This window comes from Amyelois transitella, chromosome 11 (assembly GCF_032362555.1).
Source record: "Amyelois transitella isolate CPQ chromosome 11, ilAmyTran1.1, whole genome shotgun sequence".
NCBI lineage: Eukaryota > Metazoa > Arthropoda > Insecta > Lepidoptera > Pyralidae > Amyelois > Amyelois transitella.
The window spans coordinates 8846962-8871052 of NC_083514.1; the positions used below are offsets into that span (position 1 = coordinate 8846962).

At 34.7% G+C, this 24091-nt stretch overlaps 1 protein-coding gene across 1 annotated transcript; it reads left to right on the forward strand.

The window, feature by feature from the left end:
• The first annotated feature begins 1532 nt into the window (after window positions 1–1532).
• On the forward strand, window positions 1533–16998 carry LOC106136691 (peptide transporter family 1). Its single transcript, XM_013337319.2, has 15 exons — window positions 1533–1686; window positions 2718–2799; window positions 3207–3348; window positions 3830–3916; window positions 4246–4520; window positions 5975–6057; window positions 6876–7043; window positions 8046–8171; window positions 10398–10520; window positions 11171–11484; window positions 12436–12581; window positions 13157–13305; window positions 13684–13770; window positions 15143–15292; window positions 15730–16998. The coding sequence occupies exons 1-15, from the start codon at window positions 1621–1623 to the stop codon at window positions 15904–15906; spliced, it is 2175 nt and encodes a 724-aa protein (XP_013192773.2). The 5' UTR covers window positions 1533–1620; the 3' UTR covers window positions 15907–16998.
• The last annotated feature ends 7093 nt before the right edge of the window (window positions 16999–24091 follow it).

A 24091-nucleotide genomic window follows, 5' to 3' on the forward strand; every position in this document is an offset into this window, starting at 1 on the left:
CGGAACTGAAATTCGAATAGTAACTGGTTCCTGGCCTATTGCCTGAAAGAATAATCTCAAGATTATAAAACTTTCGCTTCTTCTCTTCTTGTTCACATGGTAAAAGTTAATCGAGGAAAAGGCTTATGAACTTGGTATTCTTCTTTTAGGTGGTAAGTTAACAACCTGCCAATATTTGAATCTCAATCACTGTAGCGTAGAGATTACAATGATGTAGATGTTCCATTATAAATTATAGGTAGGTATCCTACTAATAATATAAATGCAAAAGTTTGGGAGTATGTCAGGATGTCAGTATGAATGTTTGTTACTCTTTCACGCAAAAACTAATGAACCGATTACGATGAAGTTTGTTATGTAGGTAGCTGAAAACCGAGAATCACATTTAGGTTACTATTTATCCTGGTGTTCCCGCGGGATTGATTCCACGCGTACGAAGTCGCGGGCAGCCTCTAGTTTTTAAGTAGGACTGTACTATTTTCTAAATAAAGCGTGGCGACGCCGCCACGTCACCGGAACGCCTCCGGACTGTGGTATTGTATAAATAGCTGACATTATCATGAGTTGATAATAACGTAATAGATTTATTTGTGCACTATTATGGTGGTGACACAAAGGAGTCTCAATGCATAGATTGGTAACAAAATTGAACTCAGTCTCAAACTTATTCAATGACTAGAGGCCGCCCGCGACTTCGTCTGAGTGGAATCAATCCAGCGGGAACTATGAGATAAAAAGTAGCCCATGTGTTATTCTGAGTCTTCATCTACCTACATACCAAATATCACCTTGTAAAATCAATCATCGCAATCGGTTCAGTAGTATTTGCGTGAAAGAGTAACAAATATTATATTACTAGCTGTGCCCGCGACTTCGTCCGCGTGGAATAGTTATTTGAGCATCATTGAAGCTCTCAAGGATGAATAATTTTTCCGCCTTTATAAGCCTATCCTTTAGTCGCCTTTTACGACTGAATACATATCCGTTTTTAATCGCTAACTTTTGAATCGTCGTACAAAACTTACGAGTATGAAACGCATGAGGTTAATGACTCACATAAATAACTAGCTGTGCCCGCGGCTCCGGCCGCGTGGAATAGTTATTTTGGGCATTATTCCTCAAGGGTGAATAATTATCTCCGTTTTTTTTCCATTATTTCTTCGCTCTGAATAGTTGCAGAGTGATTTTATATAGCCTAAAGCCTTCCTCGATAAATGATCTATTCAACACAAAAATAATTTTTCAATTCGAACCAGGTTCCTGAGATTAAAGCATTACGGTTTACCTATACGGGTTAAAACAACGCTAACAGTCTCGAAAAGACTTATTGACCACGTTCATCTGCCGACAGGAACTGAATTAAGTACTGAAATGCATAATAAATGCATGCCCTGCAGGGCTCGTCGCGATAAAAACAGCATCGCGCGTGCCACGCTGAACGTCTAATATTGCGTGTACGTTACATCAGTAGTTCAGTGTGTCCACACCTTTATCTATAGACAGAATGACGATTTTGCACGTGTTTGTTTCAGGACTAAATAATAATATAAGTATGAAGACAATAACACTCTTCTTATTAATTGTACCATAATTGGTGAAGTGACGTGAGTGTAGTGAATAATGACTAAGGAGAAAAGTATTCTTGAAAAAAATGTGGATTACCTAGACTTGCAGCCGTCGACGGCGGTCAGTTGTTATGTTATATACCTTATATACCAGCGTATATAGTCACGTCTATATCTCTTGCCGGGTAGACAGAGTAACAGTCTTGAAAAGACACGTTCAGCTCTTTGGCTAAATGAACGAATGGAGAATCAAATACTAATAGGTGCTAGCCCAACGCCTACAAATAAAAGATCAAGTTTAGCCTTTCCCTTAGAAGCCTTTTACGACATGAGAAAGATAGAAAGAGTGGTCCTATTCTTAAGTTTGCCCGCGTAAAACGATAAAACACGTTAATTTGAAACCTAACTTAAACCAGCGGTTTTAACTGTTCGTTCATTTGTCAGTCAGTCAGAAGATACAATATTAGTAATACAATTATTTATTTACGGTCACTATGTGAATTATATTAAACTTACTTGCAGTTTAGTTGAACTTAGTCTTACAGTCTTTACGAGCTTCGTCTACCCCGCAAAGGCATGATATGTGTAGGTATGTTAGATAGTTTACACAAGTGCCAATATACTTACATATTTTTTTGGTTATCCATGATCCGTTAGCATAAGCTAATCATCATCATCATCATCTCATGGATCATGGGTAACCAACCGTGAGATTCCTCGCGTGGTCGGGGTTGAAACTTTCTCAGCCAGTCTGCCCCAAGTCGTTTGAAATGTTGCCCCTGTTTTATAAAACTCATCCGTTGCTAATTGACAAACGCGCAGCATAAACCGTTGTGTCTAGATATTTTGAATTTAGCATGTAGGTACCTTACTTACTTTATCTTCACTTAGACAGGATTTTCTAAAATTCCCGCGGTAACAGAGTTACCGGGATTTTTTAAATGCTGGTGGAGAACCAGGAAAACGCTAGGCATATAAAAAGTTAAGCAATTTTCAGGTACGGACATACAGACATTCACACGAGTTATCCTATTCTTTTAGTTCTACACTTTTCCTTAAAAAAGGAGTTTTAACACAAGAGCTTTCTTAATGTAAGCTATTGGGTGCAGGCGTACTTATTAGATACATAAATATATTTTTTTCTTGTTTTAGACCAAGGACCGTTTCCCCAGGATCGTACTAATTATAATTTTGGCTGAATTTTGTGAGCGGTTCTCATTTTCTGGAATGAAAGGTACCGTAACTAACTACATTTTAATTAATAATCAATATTTATGAATTATCGATGGGCGATTGGAAAGATCAGTGCTATTATTATGTCTAAATGAAAATGCTCGCTGTACCGAACTTCTTTTTGTTGGCTTTTTTTGATTTGTTGAAGACAATACCTCAATGCACAATGGCGGACGTACACACGGCTCAGAGAATTTCAATTTTAATCATCAGGTTTTAAGCGACATTATAAAGATGATTCACACCTATGAGTAGGTACATCAGTTTTAAAATAAGACACTGTATTTTTTGCCTCAGTGTTGTTGATGTTGCCCGCTACAGTAAATGAAGAGGGGGTCGTGTTTCTTTGCAGGCTACTGTACATTTGCCATGCGCCAATAGGATAATGAAGTATAATCTTCCTTTCAGTGTTCCTGACTTTGTACCTCCGCAGCAAACTGGGCTATACTGACGACGGAGCCACGGAGACGTATCACATATTTAGCACGTTGCTTTACGTGTTCCCCATAATAGGAGGTGTTCTGGCAGACAACTACCTTGGGAAATTTAGGTAATAATCAGGTTATTATTTTAAATAGAAAAATAAGATGAGTGGAGCTTAAAGTTGCAAAAGATGTACCACTCACTTTTTACTGATAGCTTTTATATATAGTTAGCAATAGTTCCCTGATCTGGGGACATGGAAGTGCCCGAGCCAAGCGAACAACCTAACTTTTATCGAAAGGTTTCGTCGTTTTTTTTTCAATATTCATGAATGTATGGGTTTGTCTCGTTTCGTATGAAAACTTATATATCTTCGAAGATAGTCATTGGTACATGGCCATGGTGGAATTCGAACCTGGGCCTTTTTGCGCCACACGCATTTTTAACCTGTTTTTGGGAAACTATGTAGGTACCTATAATTATAAAGTGTAAACTTGCAAGTAAGTCCATTAATAAGAGAACTGTGCTAATTCAGAAATATTTTACCTTAAAAACACGTTAAAATAAATGAATTCACTGAAAAAATTATAATAAAAATATTTTTACAGAACGATTTTATATCTAATGTTCGTGTATGCGGCGGGAAATATTTTAGTGGCGGTGACCGCTGTACCTCAATTGGGTTTGCCTGGACGGTAAGATATAAATTATGAAAATATTTTTTTTTTTTACAATTTAGTTACACTTGAAAGTAGTGAACAATAAGCATTTACCTAATTACCTACTTTTGATACTGTAATCAAAAAGAAATACTCTGGTAATGGTAAAAATACAAAAGTTTTGGAGAAGCTTGTTAGAATAAAACATAATAACAGTTATGTGATTCTGGCTTACATACATAGACCTTAGTGACCTTTATCGACATCCATGGCAAATATATGGAGTATGTAGTTTTATTATAAAGTGTCGGAAACCACACGGCACAGATAGTGAATGAGGATTTAAAATAATACTTATCTTTCAGCTTATGCACTATGCTCGGCTTATTGATGATTACAATCGGTACTGGGGGCATAAAACCTTGCGTCACTGCGTTTGGCGGCGACCAATTCAAGTTGCCACAGCAAGAGCACTTTCTAGCCATTTATTTTAGTATACTGTATTTCAATATATGCTGCGGTGGCCTTATTTCGAAGACTGTGTCACCTATATTGAGGTCCGAAGTGCATTGCTTTGGTGATAAAGACTGCTATTCATTGGCATTTGGAGCACCTGGGATCGTTATGCTTTTGTCGATTGGTAAGTTATTTTATATTTGGAACATTTGAATTATTTTTGTTATATTTTTACCTAGTTTACGGTAATGGTACTTAAACTTTTTAAGTCGAAATTTTCGTTCTTTATTAAATTATTATTCTTACAAATTAGTAAGATACTTAATTATATCAAATTCTTTATTTGAAAACAGACGCCGGCTTTGCACGGGTAGCATTTATAGTCTTAAACCTTCTTAGAAAATTCTCTTTTCAATATTTCAAATAGGAAAAAAATCGTTAATTTATCAGCTATTTATCGATTATAAATGTCAATCTGTTAGTTTTATAGATTGCTAAAATATATTATAGGAAATTAATCTTTCGAATATGAACAAATATTTGTCAACTGTTCTTGTATAAGTCAATAATTATATAATTTTATAGCATGGTTTATTTAAACAGGTTTAAAAATAAATTAATCAGACATGGATTGATCTATAAATATTTTATGTTAATATTTGCTATGTTACGGAAAATCTTATTATATGTTGACGACTTAATTATCTTTGTTTATATGTACTCATATCAAAAAACCTTGGAAAAACATACAATTGATAATGTAAATAGGGAAATTTATCTACCTAATGCTTTTTATTTGACGTCAAATACAAAGCCACATTCACATATTTATGCCTCTTTTTTATTAACATTTGAAAGTATTAATATTTACTAAATTCATTTAATAAATTTATTTTTTCATAATTTGGAATAAAACAAAATATTTTTTCTCATAAGTATAATATAGTATATAATAGCTTGAAAGATTAATTAATAAAACAAATAGTTACTTACTTACCGAAGAAGTGATTACAAATATTGCAAATAGTAACTTAACATACATACATATTATTACGTCTACATCCCTTGCGGGGTAGACAGAGAAAACAGTTTTACAAAGACTGATTGGCTACATTCAGCTGTTTGTTTTAATGATAGAATTGAGATTCAAATAGTGACAGGTTAGCCTGTCTACAAGAAGAATCCCAAATTTATTAGCCTATCCCTTAGTCGCCTTTTACGACATCCATGGAAAAGAGATGTAGTGGTCCCTCTCTTTAAACACATGGTACATTAAAAATTTTATACTTTATAAAATACTAGCTGTGCCCACGACTCCGTACGCGTGGAATAGTTATTTTGGGCATCATATGGCTCAAGGGTGAATAATTTTACCGTTCTTTCATATTTTCCATTATTTCTTCGCTCCTAATAGTTGAAGCGTGATGTTAAATAGCCTTCTTCGATAAATGGTCTATTCAACACAAAAATAATTTTTCAATTGGAACCAGCTGTTCTTGACATTAGCGCGTTCAAACAAACAAACTCTTCAGCTTTATAATATTAGTATAGATACGTAGATCGATGACAACATTCATACAATTAAAAGTATTTTTATATTTCTCTCACACAGGACATAAATCAATCAATCATTTTCAGTTATATTTGTTAGCGCCCGAAGTCGCTATGTTATGAAAAAACCCGAAGGCAACATATTGCTGGATTTCATTAAGTGTATATCTGTAAGTACCTTCATATCTGCCTAACTTTTTATTATATATGCATATTTACATATAAACACATCTATATCCCATGCGGGGAAGATAAAGCCTTGAAAATATGAAGTTAAAGTTGGCTTGAAGTTATGAATATGGATGAAGCGAAGGAAGTATGCAGATATCGTGGCAAGTGGAAAGATGTAGTCTCTGCCTACCCCTCCGGGAAAGAGGCTTGATTTTATATATGTATGTAAGGTTTGAAAATACTAAACTGTTTGGCTTATCGATAGAATTGAGATTCGTATAGTGACAGGTCGTAGCCTACAAGAAGAATCCCAAGTTATAAACATCGACATTCCTTTAAAATTTGCAGCGAAATCTGCACGCCCAAAAGTCACAAAAATAAAAAAATCAAACGCGACGCTATCAATCAAAAACAGTGAAAAATCTAAATCGCACAAGCGAAGATTTCACGGATTGGAGCATATATACAACCTCTAACACAACATCGTCGGAGCCGCGGTTCCCCTGGCATAAAACCTAAGGGTCACTTCCTGACCCTGGGATGGAAATGGCGGCCAGCAACTTACTGGTCGCCCATTACAGCAAGATTCCCGGCACAGAAGCGCCGGGCAGCCAGAGGGTATCGTGGTGAAATGCCTGCTATCCCATAATGCCCTCAAAATGGCAAGAATGGCGAACGGAGGGGTTTTAGTGGGTAGGCTGGTATACTAGGTGCCAGCACTCTTAGATAACAAAAAAAAAATGCATTAAACCTAGCCTTGCGGAAGATCTTCCTTTTGCTTCGCTCCCGCTACAAATTTAATAAATTTTGTTCACAGTTGGGTGTAAAGAACGTGGTACAGAGGAACACAGAGAAGGGCGTCCACTGGCTGGACAGCACCAAACATCGTTACGACCCGAAATTCATAAGAGATATAAAGAAAACCCTTTCTGTATTAGTCTTGTTCAGTGCATGTCCTGTGTTCTGGGCTCTGATCGATCAAATGGTAAGTTGGTAAGAGGTATATAGAATAGAATAGAAAAGAATACATTTATTTTCAAAATTGGATACAAGGTATCACTTATTGACGTCACGTCACTTTAATTGATATTATTATTATCGCTACCAAAGCGGAGAAGCGGCGGAACAAACTACACTGCAACATTTTCACGGCTCTTCTTCTCCGGCTCCGGACGTCAATTGAAAAATACAGATCTCTTAAATCTAAATCGTGGACGAATGCACATTGTCTACATTAAAAAAAACATGAATGAATGTAAAACTAATTATTTCAATACGAGTAGGTATAGGTCTAAAGACTTATAAGCCGTGATAATAACAACTAATCTTCTTCTTCCTCTTGGCGGTAAACCTGGTTATAACGTTACCTCTCTTGTAACTGCGTTATTTTTTCTAGATATTATAATTTAATTAAATTTTTATTAAATACGTTATTTTATTATATAGCTCTTACGTTGAGAGAAAACATCGCGAGGAAACCAGCACATGCAGGCAACTGGATGTGTAACCATGATCGATCCAATACGGGTCAGGTTGTGATGGTTGTGTAGCTCAGACGGGAGTCGCTTCGTGTAAAAATCTGATTCATCCAAAACAGGATCTATGGTCAAAGGCATACACCGGGCTCCTCTCCAGAGTGGTGAGGATGCAACCGGGACTAAAGCCAGATAGAAGAAGAAGATCATATCCTATCCTACTACTATTATAAAGGCGAAAGTTTGTATGGATGTTTGTTACTCTTTCACGCAAAAACTACTGAACCGATTACCATGAAATTTGGTATGTAGGTAGCTGAAGACCCAGAATAACACATAGGCTACTTTTTATCCCAGAGTTCCCGCGGGATTGATAGGGTTTCCATGCGGACGAAGTCGCGGGCGGCCTCTAGTTTTATCATATATATCCAGTATCATACCTTACATATATAGCAATAAAAAATTAAAGTGGCTCAGAACAAGAAATAAAGGTCTGTTATAATATTTTTAAGGGTTCAAGATGGACATTACAAGCTACCAAAATGGACGGAAGGTTTGGTTTTCTAACGATAAAACCCGATCAGATGCAAGTGTTGAATCCTATATTCATTCTCATTATGATCCCCATCGCTCAAAAGGTGAGAGTAATCTACATTATTTTATTAACCCCCGACGGAAAAAGAGGCGTGTTTTAAGTTTTTATATTTAAATTAAACAAACACCCTTCCCTCCCGTCCCTTGCGGGGTAGACAGAGCCAACAGGCTTGAAAAGACTGAATGGCCAAGTTCAGCTATTTGGCTTAATGATAGAATTGTGATTCAAATAGTGTAGGTTGCTAGCCCAACGCCTAAAAAAATTCCAGGTTTGTAAGCCTGAGAAAGAGATGGAGTGGTCCATTTCTTTTTTGCATTGGTGCCGAGAACCACACGGTACATAAGTCTAAGTCGTAGTAGGCTTTAAAATTCGTATATGAGCATGCATAGCCCCGAGCAAAACTTTGTTCTAAATGACTATAATTATATGATTTTTTAAATTAATAGAAACTGATTGAGTGACTGACTGACCTATAGCATAGCACAGCCCAAACCGCTGAAAAGAAAAAGATCGGCCTAAAAATATTTTTTTCCCTTAAGCATGCGGAGTCACAGGCGTACACAATACTTGCATTTTATAAAAAAAGTCCCCCTCTTTTTCTCTGTTCGTATGTATGCGCTAATCTAGGAATGTTGTGTATGGATTTTGTTCCTGTTTGAAATGTTGGAAAGAGGGTTGTCTGAGAAAGGTTTTAGGCGAAGAAGGGGCGGGTCGCTCGTAATAAATAAAAGTGTAAATTCAAAGTAGAACATTCTACTTGGAAAACATTGAATTTTTCCATTCTGTAGCAACATAAGTTTTCTTCAATAAAAATAATTTTCTTTGAAATAGTTCCATAAGATAGCTTAAGATCCACACAAGAAACATTTACCCACGTGTTCTTATTGAAAAGCCTCACAGTTCCGAGAATACATATACAGGATGTTTGAAACGTGTCATTTTCTGAAACTAATACGAGTATTTTTTTTTCCGCTAGACTACGAATGCAATTCCGCCCGCGTATTGCTCAAAGTCCCGTTATTTTCCCTTGCGGCGAGAATTTCGAAAAATACTCTCTGAATGCACCCCAAGACCACATAAGTAATCATCATGCCTTTCTATCCCTTAGGTGTAGTGATAAGAAATTTAACGTTGAAAATGTCAGTCATTCAGTCAATATCTTCTATTTTTTATTGATTCCACTCGAAGACCCCCATTATATGTATAGATGTTTCAATTATGTATTTATTTATATTAACAGCTTTTAAACTTATATGAAAACCAAACAATAATGCCTGTGAAATGCGAAAAGTTTCCTACTTTTCTCAAAGCTTCCGACATCTGATTGACGTAATTTATCAAGTTATATAAATATATGAGTTGAGTATCAATGTAGCTATAAAGAAATATTTTAAGCATTTTTAAAGTCTTAAGTCTAAGTAGAAGTACCTAAATAACCAAATTGTTTAAAAAAAACTAAACCAAAAATTTTATGAATACTTACCTACACGCGTTATCAATTAAAAGAGGCAATGCGGAAATGTTATGGGTGCCTTTGAAGACGGGCACAATCGGGCCTTAATTATAATTTAAACCTCATTTATTTTAGAAATTGTATTTATTAGAACACCTTGTTTGTGTATGCTATCCAATAAATATATCGTATAAAGCAATTCTTTGCTGAAATTTTTAAGATATATAATTTATGAACACATTATGTATAGGCATAGGTATCTATAAAATTTACAAAGATAAAGCTCTACTCATGTTTACATTAAAATTTATCAAATTCATAGTTACTATAGTTTCAAATTAATGCACCTATAGTATGCATTATATCTTTGTTAACATAAAGTGACGCTTTCCACCGGTATATAGAACCTCTAGCGAGCTTCTTGATTTGTTTATCCATATCAATACGGCTGTGCTTAAACTATAAGGCGGATAACTATAAGTTCCTACTCGTATAAGTTCCTCAAAGGCTTTGAGGATGAGTACAGTAGAATCCTATAAATGCGTAAGAGTGTTTGTTTGTTCACTTTTAACGTCAGGGCATTGAACCAATCTCCTTGAAATTTTGCATATTGCATACATAAAATGTGGAGCACGAAGAAGGACAAATGGTGCTTACTTTTCACGCGAGCCGCGGTGCTAATGCTAGTTACACACATGTTTTTTAAATAGGCCTGAGATTACAAAGAAGCTTATATTTGATTCATACTTTATTAAGTCCGCCTTTTGTACATTTTTGTTTTGAGCAATAAAGTTTTAAATAAATAAATACTTTCAGTATGTTTATCCGTTCCTGGAAAAGAGGAATATTTTGAAGAATCCCCTGCATAAGCTCACTTTGGGCGGCGTGTTGGCCGGGGTAGCTTTTATCGCGTCCGGGATAGTGGAGATTTACTTAAGGGTGAGTATTACATACATATATATATACCATAACGCCTGTTTTCCATTAATTTAGGCCGAAAATATGGATTTCTACTTTCTACGATTCTTTTCTGCATGAAATTCGACGATTACGTGTACTTCTAACATCTTCCTTTTTATGACTATTAAAAGTGCGACGAGGCAGGCTCTGTCCCGCCTTTACAGTCAGCTCTGCCTTATAAATTCCTTTCGTTCGTCCTCATTAATTCTTTCAAACATGTCCAAACCAAAATGTAAGTATTATCTTCTTATATAACCCTATACTACTTATCCCACCTCGCTATCTTGACTGAAATATTTATACACACATAGTCGAAAACGATGAATGGATTTTTGAAATATTGCATAAAGCCAACCACGATGATATACATTCTATTAGTTAACGACGGATTTATTCGAAATTCTCGCTGAAGCGAAATCTTGAAAAAAGAAATAAGTGTGCTAAAATTAACCCTCTTAAAAAACCTTTTTCCTTAATAGTCAATTCATGTCTTATTTATAAAAATGTTCATTTAATAATCAGAAAATTACTTGAAATTTTTCAGTATGGTTCCTGGAATCCGCGAAAGTTTTTTTAGCCATTGCGGCGCGTGGGCGTGTTGTTTTTAATGTTCTAATTTTTTTTTTCAGACAAAATATCCTCAACTACCACAGCCAGATTATTCCCAAATCAGAATATTTAACGGCAACCCTTGTACTATCTCTCTTCGTAATAACGATTACGAAACTGATATGTCGTCTCATTCATACTTCGTTAGAAAAGATGTACCGGTGAAAGGGACAACAAATATGACCTTCGAATTGGATGGTGCTTGCATAACATCAAGAAAAGAAACATTCCTACTGGAAGAAAATAGTGCTGTTTCATTTTTTATAGATGGCAATAATATATACAGATACAAAGATGTTTTGGAAAAGAGTAAATCTGGATTTCCTGTAGTAAGGTAAGCAATTCGCTAAATTAGGTTTAGATTCTATTGTGGACTCAATAGTTTTAAACCCACATTTTTCTTTATAAAATCAATTCGATTGGACTTTTATTGTTTCTTGTAGGCTGTAAATATAAATCTTCTATTACGTGCTTTCTGGTCTTACACTATTAAACGAGCAATATTTTATATCCCTCTTACCTATATTTGCACTCGCGTTTTTGAAATTCGCTCTAACGATTTCGATAAAATTTTAAATTTGCACACTGGTTAAAAAGTCGATCTAGCTGTCACATGTCTGAGAAAATTCAATTTTCCCAAACTCTTATACCTATTTAGGTACATATATTATTAACCTTTATAGCTTCGCTCGGTCACCCAAGTACTGCATAACAGTTTGACCTTTCCGACGACAATAGGCAATATCAATTTTGGAATCCTTAGCATTAGGAAATATTAATAGTATAATAATCTTATTACGGTATGGCAATTCGACATGATACATTATTAAGATATTAAAGATCTTGTCGTTATTGGTACATTTTATCTTACACGATTGTTTTTTCCCAAATTACACGTAAGTATCTATTGAAAGTAAACATGTAGGTGGTAGTAGGCGGGCATAATCTATTTCAATATGACATTTATTTTTATTGTACAAGCAACCGATAATACATATACAGAAAATAATGCCTTCACGCCTCTTTTTCGGAGGGTTAAGCAAAGATTACATCTTTCCGATCATGATCTCCGCATTCCCGATCAAGGTCTTCGGTTTAGGGTACTCTTGACCGAACCTTTCGCCAGAAGGCCTACAAGAGGAAATCCCAAGTTCATAAGCTTATCCCTTAGTCGCCTTTTACGACATCCATGGAAAAGGTATGGAGTGGTTTTATTTTGGAGTGCTGGAAAGCGCACTGTACATTAAGACAAAAGCTGTTCGATATGATTTGGTCTTGGTTTCAGATTTTTGGTATCAAACAGAGTATTGGCCCAAAATATAACATTTACTAGAGAACGGAACAACGATACCGAGGCCTATATCCATCATGGCGTGTCCAGGCTAATGGAGGTGTTCACTGACACCTACTCCATAAACGTCATGGAATCAGGTGAAATAGTAGAATTATTTAACCAAACCATTTATTTATGGTCTGACTACCTTGAACAATTTGCAGAAAGATGATATAAGAATGCCGTATTCTTTGTTTATAGGTCAAGATGGATTTGATAGTTGAGATACGTACATATAGTCACGTCTATATCCCTTGCGGGGAAAAGCTCAGCTCAGATTCAAATAGAGACAGGTTGCTAGCCCATCGCTTAAAAGAAGAATCCCAAGTTTATATGCCTGTATAATATATTACTTAGTCGCCTTTTACAACATCCACGGGAAAGAGATGGACTGGTCCTCTTTTTTTTATTGGTGCCGGGAACCACATGGCAAATAATAGTTGAGATGATAAATCTATCTTTGTAAACATAATTGTTATTAGTAATGTGTATCATGTATTTTGCGTTGTATGATAAATCAATAAGTTTAACAATATAATTTTTTTTATTTTATTGTATCAACTTTAACGTAGGTTTTAAACAGCAAGAACTTATTCTACTGACGACATTCCAGTCGTTTTCAACGGCCGATAATGTGTGTTTTTGACAATATTTTTGGGTATTTATTTTACAGGTACTGAGATATATAATCAAACAGAGAATAACACAGTTGCGTTGTCAAATGATACGAGAAATTTCACTAACGCGGTCGCTGCTCGGAATATTAAAATGGAGAGCGGCGGGGTTTATACTATAATGCTGGATAAAAATGACGATGAATTCGTAAGTTTTAGCTTTAATTACAAAAACAATGTTGAGCGCTGAAGCCTATTATTTTGTTTCTTATATACTCTTTCTTCTTCTTCGTCTTTTTAAAAGACTGATGGGCCACGTTGTTTGGCTTTAAGATAGAATTGAGATTCAAATAGTGACAGGTTGCTAACCCATCGCCTAAAAGAGGAATCTCAAGTTTATAAACCTATCCCTTAGTCGCCTTTTACGACATCCATGGAAAAGATATGGAGACTATCTTATTCTTTTTTCTATTGGTGCCGAGAACCACACGGTACTTTATTCTGTTTACTGTTATTTTTATCACTTATATTTATTAACTTATGACAGTTGTTGTTATACTGATACATTTTTACTATTTTATTCCAGAATGTAAGTGTGATCGTAATCACAGAAGCCAACTCAATAACAATGGCGTTGTTGCTTCCGCAATTTCTGATCATGTCAGTGGCTGAGGTGTGTACAAATTTGACGATAATTTGTCATCATAGCAATAGATTTATTTTCAAAATAGGTATCACTTAACGACGTTAACAGAACATGAGTATCTACTACCTATAAATCTACTACCACTTTAAAAGCGCAAGTGTAGAAGAAACGGCGGAACTTCTATACTGCAGGATTTTCACCAAAGACGTGAATTTACAAATTAACATTCCTACGAATGTAAATTGAGAGAGTAAAAAAATGAATCATCAACTGATTTTGGGCCTGGTTGTATCCATAGCCGTTACTTAAGAGCTCATGGTCCACTTCCTCACTTAGTAGAGATCTTGTTGATTTTAATTACATACATAAATCAATCATTTGGCTTCTTGATCTTTCCACGATTCCTGAATAATTATTTCTTTTTCTTCGAAGCAACTCTTGCCATTGTATGGGCAAAAGTTGCTTCGATGCTTGTATGGGAATGATTTATTGCTATTGTTTATTTAATTTTCAGCATTCAGTTCTCTCCTGTAGTGACGTTAATTCTTCTAAACTAATATCATTACAACTCTCTTTTGTTTTACTAATTTATTGTTACTAGTTATCGGAAAAAAGTAACTAACTAAAATACCGCTTTGAAGTTTCTATGGAAAGGAAAGCGTCATTCTCTGTTAGAACTAAACTTTACTTATGTGTGACAGGAAAAAAGTTTAAGAGTCTTGTAACTAAAAGCATTCTTCTGTGGCTCACCTGACAGCCTGAGTGCACTTAAATTTAAGTGTGTCTAGTTCTCTTAAAACTGCAGTATTATACGAGTCTAGAGGCTAAGTCTTTTCTTTACAGTACAATACTTGTAATAGTGCCAAATCGATATCGTGTATAAATAAGTCGTGTTTATAGATTAAAAATGATACAGAAAATGAACTAAAGGGGCACTTAACGGTCTTGTATGGAGACAAGAAAGAACATGCGTACTTAGTTATATATGTAGTAGTTAGTTATCTTTTCTTCCCTGATGAGACTAGTGTTAACGGAGAGTTAGTAGTTGAAGCGTGGGTGGGTAAGAGAAAGTAAATTTTAATATTGTTTATTTTTAATTTTTACAAGAACAATAAATGCAATTGCTAATACATAATACCTAACACTTTTGATAGAATAGAATAGATTTATTTTTAAAAATTGGATACAAGTTATCTCTTATTGACGTCACTTCAATCAAATTTTAACTACTACCGCTTCCAAAGCGCATGTGTAGAAGAAGCTGATATGAACTGAACGAAGGTAAAAGGGCAAATTCTTCAATTAAGTTCCTTAAATAATGCCACTTTTATCTTACGTCATAAAATAGGTACCTTTTTCGAGTTCTACGCTAGTTATGTTACGATCAATTTCTTTACAGCTTTTATTCGCGGTGACTGGTAACGAATTCGCGTTCAAAGAGGCACCGGAGAGTATGAAAGCGGTGATGACAGCCGTGTGGCTGCTGACTGAAGCCATGGGCAATGTCATCATCATAGTCATCACCAGGCTTCTTGTCAACTATGGACAGGTAATTTATACCATTGTGGTTAATAAGTTTATCTGATCGGGGCACAGATGTGGGAACAGGGGTTGGTTGGTTATGATTGTAAGTAAGTACTTTATTGTTTACTAAAGGAGTACATTACAAGTATAAAACAGTAGTACAGTACAAATTATTACTATTCAGTTTCTTCTTTACCGACGGTCCCCGTGCAAATAAATATTGGTTAATAGAAATAACTTCGTAATCAGTCCTGAGACGGGGTTCGATTTCCGGGTAGAGTAAATATTAGCTTAGTGAGCGTTTGGCTCAGTTTCGGATGTTATTGTGTTGTACAAAAATAGATAATTAAGCGCCCAACTATTTAATTATCATGACATTATGATCTTTGATGACGAGGAAGGCTTTGGCTACCCCGCAAGGGATATAGACATGATTAAATGTTGAGTTTTCTTTTTTAACAGCATACACAGTTTTTCGTGTATACCGTCCTCATGTTCATCTCCATCACGATATTCCACTTCCTATCTCGAGGGTACCAGTTTGGCCACGAAGAAGACCATCCGAAGAGGGAGTGCCGGAGTGGTAGTGAGGTCCTGTATCTGCAGGTTAAGCAAACGGAAGAATGCTTCGATCATTAGCCCTAATGCTTATGCCATAATTAAATAAAGTATTCTAGACTTTGGCATTGGATCGAAGCCCCGATGCTCATAAATAAAGTAGCATTTTTGGTCCCGTAGCATGGCACGGGCGACGCCGTTTTTATCGCGCGATAAACCATCGCTATCCTATTTCACGTCACAATAAATGTGTATAGTTTTTACTTACCCTTATCATGCTTACTTCCGTAATTGCATTACTTGGACATCTATTTATCATGATTATCCTTCAAACTATTTGAATTAGCTTTAAAATTAACTCAGACAAGACTCTTTGTCATATTGTTGCATATAACTCCCAACTCTTATATGTGGTATGTGTTTTGTAGTGTGGCACATACCTAAGTCAATTTGATACCTAATTTATGTTTTTTTTTATCTTTTCTCAACTTACAGTCTAAGTTACTGTTTCCAATATTAAGCCAAAATTTGAAATCCATATTTTTAGTTGTATTCTAATTTGATTTATCAAATTCAATAATTGTTTGTAATTATTTCTTACCACATAAGAAGAGCGGGTTCTCCAAACAAGTATTTATACTTAAATTGAGATCCCAATGAAAATGGGATACTGTACAAGAGTTAAACAAATAAACTTCCTTTTTTAATTAAAACCGAAACAGCGATAGTTTTTCGCGCTATAATAATGGCTATGCGCGTGCGTTGCTTCGAGGACTGCTTTTTATTTTGTAGCTTATCCTATGCCTTTTTTAATTTTGTTTTATACATTGCTTGTACATTTTTATATAAATGAATGATAAGTTGTTAGTATTAGCCTTAAAATATCGAATGAAATTAATTGAATGTGATTTATACATATGTTTAGTGATTGCACATTTATTTCGTGAATTTAAGTATTTATATTTATTAATTAAGTAAAAAAAGTTTTATGTAGGCTTATGTATGTATTTACCAAGTATTTTATATATTTACCAAGTATTTTTGTATAAAAAAGTTAACCTATAATAAATATTTAATTAATTATAAAGTGTAATAACCTACCTATTTTTATTGTACAGAACTTTTGTGAAAATTGTAAGAAATAAATTATTAAAAAAGTTTATCTTATTTAAATGCTTGTTTCATATAAGTCCACCTATTTAAGTCTAGTTGTGTAAACTATTTAGCAACAAATAGCGTTTAGAAGTGCGGAGTCCCATATAGCATATAATAAGCATATTTTGTCAAAAAGACCCCGGAAGTTTACCTTTTGTAACTAACAAAATAATTCTTTAATATGGACATAATTTTATAAACAATACTATGCACGGAATATTTATTTTTTATTATATTCAAATTCAAAATTATTATTGTTTATTATGGGACATTTGAAACATCACATATCTAATAATTATCACAACATTGGTTGACGTCAAATAAATTACTTAAAACTAAGTTCACTGCTGCTTCCAATGCGTTATTTATTGTAACAAACTGCATTACAGCGTTTTCTTCAATAACGTTAATTTCACAATTATTCAAACTTATATGTGGACGACAAAATACATTGTTGAATACCTACATATGTGCATACCTACCTACATGTATGCAGCATATCTATAAAATTCAAGTGAAATCTGGAAATATTCTTGTCGCAAGAAAACAAGCTTCCTATTGTCCCGGTTAGGCATTATTTTTGAAAATATGTACACTGGCGACGCGTCAAGTTGTTAACTACCTACGAGGTAGTTAGGAGATGAAATCTTTTCCAAGATGCCTTAGATTTAGGTTTCATTTGTAAAAGATATGATGGATTTCCTTTTTTTTGCTAAAAGCTTTGAGTGATGTGACTATTGGCAATGTCTATCCCGTAAGGGATGAAAATGTGAAATGTATATGTATGACTTTAATGTTCATACTACCAATTTAATTAGGTAGAAAACTATGCAATTGTCATGTTTATTCCTTGTTCTTTTTTAATGGAAAAAGATAATAAAATTATTTCACTGCCAAATTCGATTAAAAATGAGTTTGTAAAATAAAGACATTACAACGAGAAATGTTATGCATCGTAGTTAGCTCCCCATATTTAGTTAGCTTGTTTGACAAAAAAAAAGACATGCCCTCAATATTATAAAGAAGCCCGCAGACACACAGCTGTACATCCAAAAAGATGTGGAAGTTTCATTTCATGCCAGCTTACTTATTTAGGACACGTCTGTCCGAAATTCTAAAATGCAAATGTCATTTCTAAATGCAGTGTCCAGTATAAAATGCATAGAGTTTTCAGCTAAAATCAAAATATGTAAAAATTTTGTCTCACATTGTTTTTACGTTGTTTTTAATCGCTATCACTACAATAGATATAAAACAATGCTTCAACAAAACTTACCGCTTCTGTCCCTCTGTATGTATGTATGTATGCTTAGATCTTAAAAACTACACGACTATTTGTTAAATATACCTAAATGATGCTGATATTTTTAGGTTTCTATTAGGCGATTTGTCACTATTCCATCATTTATCAATCTCGCAACCGTTAGCTTTCGAGTCTTGATATGATTATCATAGGTTCTTTCTATCCGGTATTAATGGATAAATATTTAAAAAGCGCATTTATAAGTTTGTCGAACCGCTTAAGTTCTAAGTATTTGGGAGGCAGCATTATTTTATTTCTTACAAAATGTCTATTATTAAAATGTTGTAACACAGAGCAAAGTACCTAAGTAAAATTGGGTCATCTGCACCCTGTGCGCTGAACCGAACGTTTCCTGCAATAATTATGCCAAAATGGCCGCGGGCGATAAGCAATTTCCATTCAATGTTGCATCAACATATATGTTGCTGGCGATTTGATGGTAAGCCTCTTTTGCTATCCAAGTTGGAAAGCCTATTGGAACTAAACAATCTTAGCAGGAAGAAAGGCAACTTAACTTTTGTAATCTGCGTGGTCAGAGAAGCATCTAGCACGTAGGTACTATATTTTTTCTTATTAGAAAGATAAAAAAAAAATAACAAGTAAGAAATATTCTGTTATGATGTTTTCTTAAGCGGATCTCTGGCACCCCTTGTTAACGAGGCCATTTTCAGAAACATAATACTTGCCTTTAATTAAATCTTTCTGCCTAAATGAAATGTTGATGAATGGGTTCCCAATTGGCCATTGTTTTGATTCGCTGTATTAAAAGATTTCAAGAACAGGTTTTTAATTGTAAAGTGGCGTTGGAGGTCGAACGGTTACGTAGATAAATATAACCACGTCTTTATCCCTTACGGGGTAGACAGAGACATCAGTTACAACTTATTGATAGAATTGAGATTCATATATTGACAGGTTGCTAGCCCATCGCCTAAAAGTTCTTCTTTTTTACCACCAAGTTTATTAGCCTATCCCTTAGTCGCTTTTTACGACATCCATGGGAAAGAGATGGACTGGTACTATCAATTCTAAAGTGCTGGGAACCACACGGCATGAACGGTTAAAACTTAAAATCGAACGACTCTATTCCAATGTCATGATTATATGCTCTTACAATGAGGGAAGTTATAGCAGGGACTGTACATTCAGGCAACTAGATGTGTAAACATTATCCATTATGGGTTAGGTTCACTTGCTGAAGTTGGGGAGGTAAACGGTATTCGCTCCATGTAAAAACCTGACATACGATTATCTGACAATTAGGTCGACAAATTCTTCATTACTTTGTTACCCAGATGATGTAGAAATTAATAACTATATATTTTAATAACACGTTTTTGCTATAATAATTAATTAAATATGACGATTTGGAACCGCAGCGAAAAGGGAACAAAAGGGCACGTTAAATTTACGATCTATATTTTAATCACAGCTGGTACGAAGTGAATTTCGTGTCGTGACAGAGTGCAGTTTGTGCAATATATCAACTTTTTTTGTGAATACGAAAACTTGCGACTGAAACTTGGTATCGAAATTTATAGCGCAGCGGGGCCGTAGACAAATTGCACACACAATTTCAATAAGTTATCTGAATAACTATTAAAACGATTTTCTTCTTTAAGGCGACGGGCTAGAAACTTGTCACTTTATATGAATCTCAATTCTATCAGTAAGCCAAACAGCTGAGTATTTTCAAGACTGTTGACTCTGTCTATCCCGCAAGGGAAATAGACGTCAAACTATGTATGTATGTAGGTATGTATCACTACGATTAGTGTATCACTACGATTAGTGCATCACTACGATTAGTGCATCACTAAGATTAGTGCTGTAATACATTCCCCAGGGAATATACAATACATGTAGGTACAATTTCTTGTAACTGTTTAAATTTCTGTGCAAAAAAGAGTCAAACAAACAAACTTAATAACTCTGTTACACAAGATTTTAATAAAGGTACTTACATGTCGTTTAAAACACACAGACGGCTTCGAAAACGATAATAAATAAATACATAAAAAAAAAACTCTTTCACGGAGAGGTACCTACGCAGTTGATTCCGTAAACATTTGATTAAATTCGCAAGGAAAATATACAAGTGGTACATTCAGACAACTGAATGTGTAACCTTGACCTAATTTATTAAGGTTTCCTTGTCAACAGGGTAACGGAAGCCAGACTATAGTTGTTTATTGTTATCAATTTATCTCCACACTCTTGGACCAATTTCAAGTAGTTAGTTTACTTAGGGGCTAGCTCAATTTGTGTACATACATATAGTCACGTCTATATCCCTTACGGGGTAGACAGAGCCAGTAGTCCCGAAAAGACTGAATGGCCACGTTCAGCTGCTCGGTTTAATGATGGAATTGAGATCCAAATAGTGACAGGTTGCCAGCCCATCGCCTAAAAAAAAGGATCGCAATTTTATAAGCCTATCCCTTAGTCGCCTTTTACGACATCCACGGGAAAGAGATGGAGTGGTCCTATTCTTTTTTGTATTGGTGCCGGGAACCGCACGGCACTCAGTTTGTGTAAGTTGCCTTATAATATTGTCGTGTGTAATTTATTGGTGGACGATGTGTCATCCAGGGCGGACGGAAACTGTAAGGCTGGCATGGCACGCGCGACGCCGACTTTATCGCGCGACAAACTATCGCTGTTTCGCTTTTTGTTATGACGTGACACGAGACAGAGATAGTTAATCGCGTTTTACGTGAGAACCTATTTGTCTCAACTGCTCTTGCTTCATCTCTGAGGATGAACGAAAAATAGACTGCTCTAAGGTTTCGCCGAACCAGTAAACTGTACGACCAGTAAACGGGGAAAAAATATTTCTAAAATTATGATATTAACAATTTATAAAAAAAACATGTCAAACTCACAACATGCCTTTACGTATCGGGGATTTACAAACTTTACCGCAAAGAGATTCCATCGGTTACAGCGGTGCGTTTAATATAATTTTGAATGCGTAGCGAAGTCAGTTATAACTTTCTCATTTGCACGTACGAGTATTTCTGGGTACGCAAGTTTGAACAACCACTTAAAAGGGTTCCTCACGACAGGTTCCCAACTCTAAGTGCGGTGTAATGGTTTATTTGCTATTTGCTAAGCATTCCACGAACTCGGTGAAGCCACAAATAAACATGTTATGAACGACCGTTTGATTAATTTGTCAGTTGAGATAATTCCGAACGATGTCGATCAAGTTGTAGGGTAGAGTGTGGGAATGGTATGTAGGGTAAGAAGCGTGTGTACGTGTGTATTGTATGTGTGTACCTTTTTGAAATTGCAGGCCATATCTCAACATGTTATGCATTTGTTAGACAGTTACGCTTTCAAATTAATAATGATAGATTTAAAATGGTAAAATTTTTTGTGTGAATATTGTGAATTATTCGTGGTAAATATGTAACATATAAATAAATTGAATTAAAAAAAACCTTTAAATTTGGAAATTCCTAAGGAACTGGAAAAACTGGTTTAGATCTATATTTCTAAATTTACGTCCGGTGAAAAAGCTACAGTGTATCCAATTTTGAAAATAAATCTATTCTATTCTGTTCTTATTACTTTTCTAGCCATGAAAAAGAATTGCTCGAAAATATTTATGCTGGAATTAAGCTATAAAATATGCGTAAATGGATTACGGATTTTTCCAATGGATGTAATAGAATCGGGAAAAATCCACACACGGAATTTAAAAATTTTCGAATTTTTTATTATATTCTATACAGATAAAAAATGTAAGTAGCGCCTCTTGCCGTTTGTTTAGAATTATGAAATTTCAACAGATATTTAATATCTAGATAAATTTAAAAGTCAATAGTAAAAATACACCTAAAGAGAGGTTTCCAATTTGTAACTACTTATAAAGTTTTTCATCATTTTTTAACTTTAACTTGTCTTAGGTACGTACATACAAATAGTCGCGTCTATGTCACTTGCGGGGTAGACAGAGCCAACAGTCTTATCTGATAGGCCATATAGGTACAGTTGTATGACTTTATGGTGGCATTGAGATAGAGTAATGTAAAATAAACTATGACTATGCCAAAAAATATTATACATTTTTTTCTTTTACACCAATAACAAAGTTCTTTCTCACCAAATTTTTTCTTTAACCGCACTTTTTATCTGTATTTTTTCACGGAAGCGATGTCGGCAAAAACTAATTCCTAATAGCATATAGATTTATTTTCAAAATTGGATACAAGGTATTACTTATTGACGTCACATCACTTAAATCTAATTATAACTATTATAGCAATTATAGCTCATGTGTAGAAGAAGCGGCGGAACAAACCACACTGCAGCAATAGGGCAATGGCAAAATAGGGCAATGACACGGTCTCGGGAGATAAAAGTATTGCCAAAAACCTGACAACAATACAATTATACGTAGCTCTTGATACGTTGATTGATTGCAATATCATCAATCTTAATAAAACCGAGCTTTCACCCTCGGTCACAAATGTAAATAAGTACTATTGGGAAATAAAACATTAAGTACCTTTATTTTTATCATTTCATTTTTATCAGTAAGTAAGTAAATACTTTAGTGTGTGTTGAACATAGTTAAACAAATTTTTCTATCAATGAACACTTGTTATTTTTGTATAAAATTGTTCTACAGATCAAGACACTTGTCGGTTTTCTCATAAACAAAAACTCATGAAAATATTATTTGTGAGCTCCCGAAAAAGCAGAGAAATCTTCATGAATAAATAGTCAATGAATCGCTTTTAAAAAAACAAATTTGTTTTTGCTTCTTTTGTTAAAATATCAGACTATTTCCAATTTTCCCCGAAGTTAAACTTGTGTACCTATTTTTAGAATTCGAATACAGCGAAGAAATTTTGGGCCTTTATTTGTCTTCTACGATATCCGTAGGAAGACATGAATTGTTTATTTTCAACTCTTACGGTAATTACACCGCTAACTTACAAAGTACATATATAATTAATCGATAGCCAACTAAGTCATTATATAGAGTATTGAAGCACTTTGTAATAGTTAAAAAAATAACAATATTATTTATACCTAGATATCGAATAGTACCGATAGCCTTTTTGATGCAATACTGATGATACAGAACAATTGACTATCGATAGTATCGAAGCTTGACGACGACTAGTCGATCGATACTATAGTAGTTTATTTCATCTTAGATGTGTAAATAAAGCTTAAATGTTCATAAGAAATACATAAACACATGGGTCGTAAAATTTGACAAGTGTGTTACAGATTCCACAAAATGAAACACTACTCGTATGAAAGCAATACACTTTGCAATATTACTTAGTTTATCAATTCTATGGGTGGTATTGATACTATTGAAATAATTCTTTGTCGATAGTGCAAAACTATCCATAGGATAGCAACACTACCTCTTAGGTATATTTAAATATATATGAATATCCATCATTCCGAGTTCCCGGTTGCATCCTCCATACTTTTTTTTGGGTCCCCATTTCTCTATTCGGCATCATTAGTTTTGTTATTTTAAATTGATTCCATTAGAATTATTTTTATATAAATGTTCTATTAATATTTAAATGTTCTATTTTCAATTGAGGTGATGAATGAAATTTCAACGGTCACTGACCGCTAAGAAGTAAGTTATAATTTTGAGAGGAAAAAAATGGCGTGATCGTCTTTTGTTTGACTAAAGTTTCTTGTAACATTGTTCTATATTTAGTACTAGCTTCCCCCCGCGACTCCGTCCGCGCGGATGTCGGTCTTCGCGTGGATGGTTTATTTCTCCATTTTGAGTAACAATGACATCTTATAAATATCTATTGG

Coding starts and splice junctions, on each gene's coding strand:
- LOC106136691 (XM_013337319.2), top strand. CDS start 1,621: ATGACTAAGGAGAAAAGTATTCTTGAAAAAAATGTGGATTACCTAGAC. Junction 3,917..4,245: donor CAATTGGGTTTGCCTGGACG/GTAAGATATAAA, acceptor CTTATCTTTCAG/CTTATGCACTATGCTCGGCT. Junction 13,306..13,683: donor ATAAAAATGACGATGAATTC/GTAAGTTTTAGC, acceptor ATTTTATTCCAG/AATGTAAGTGTGATCGTAAT.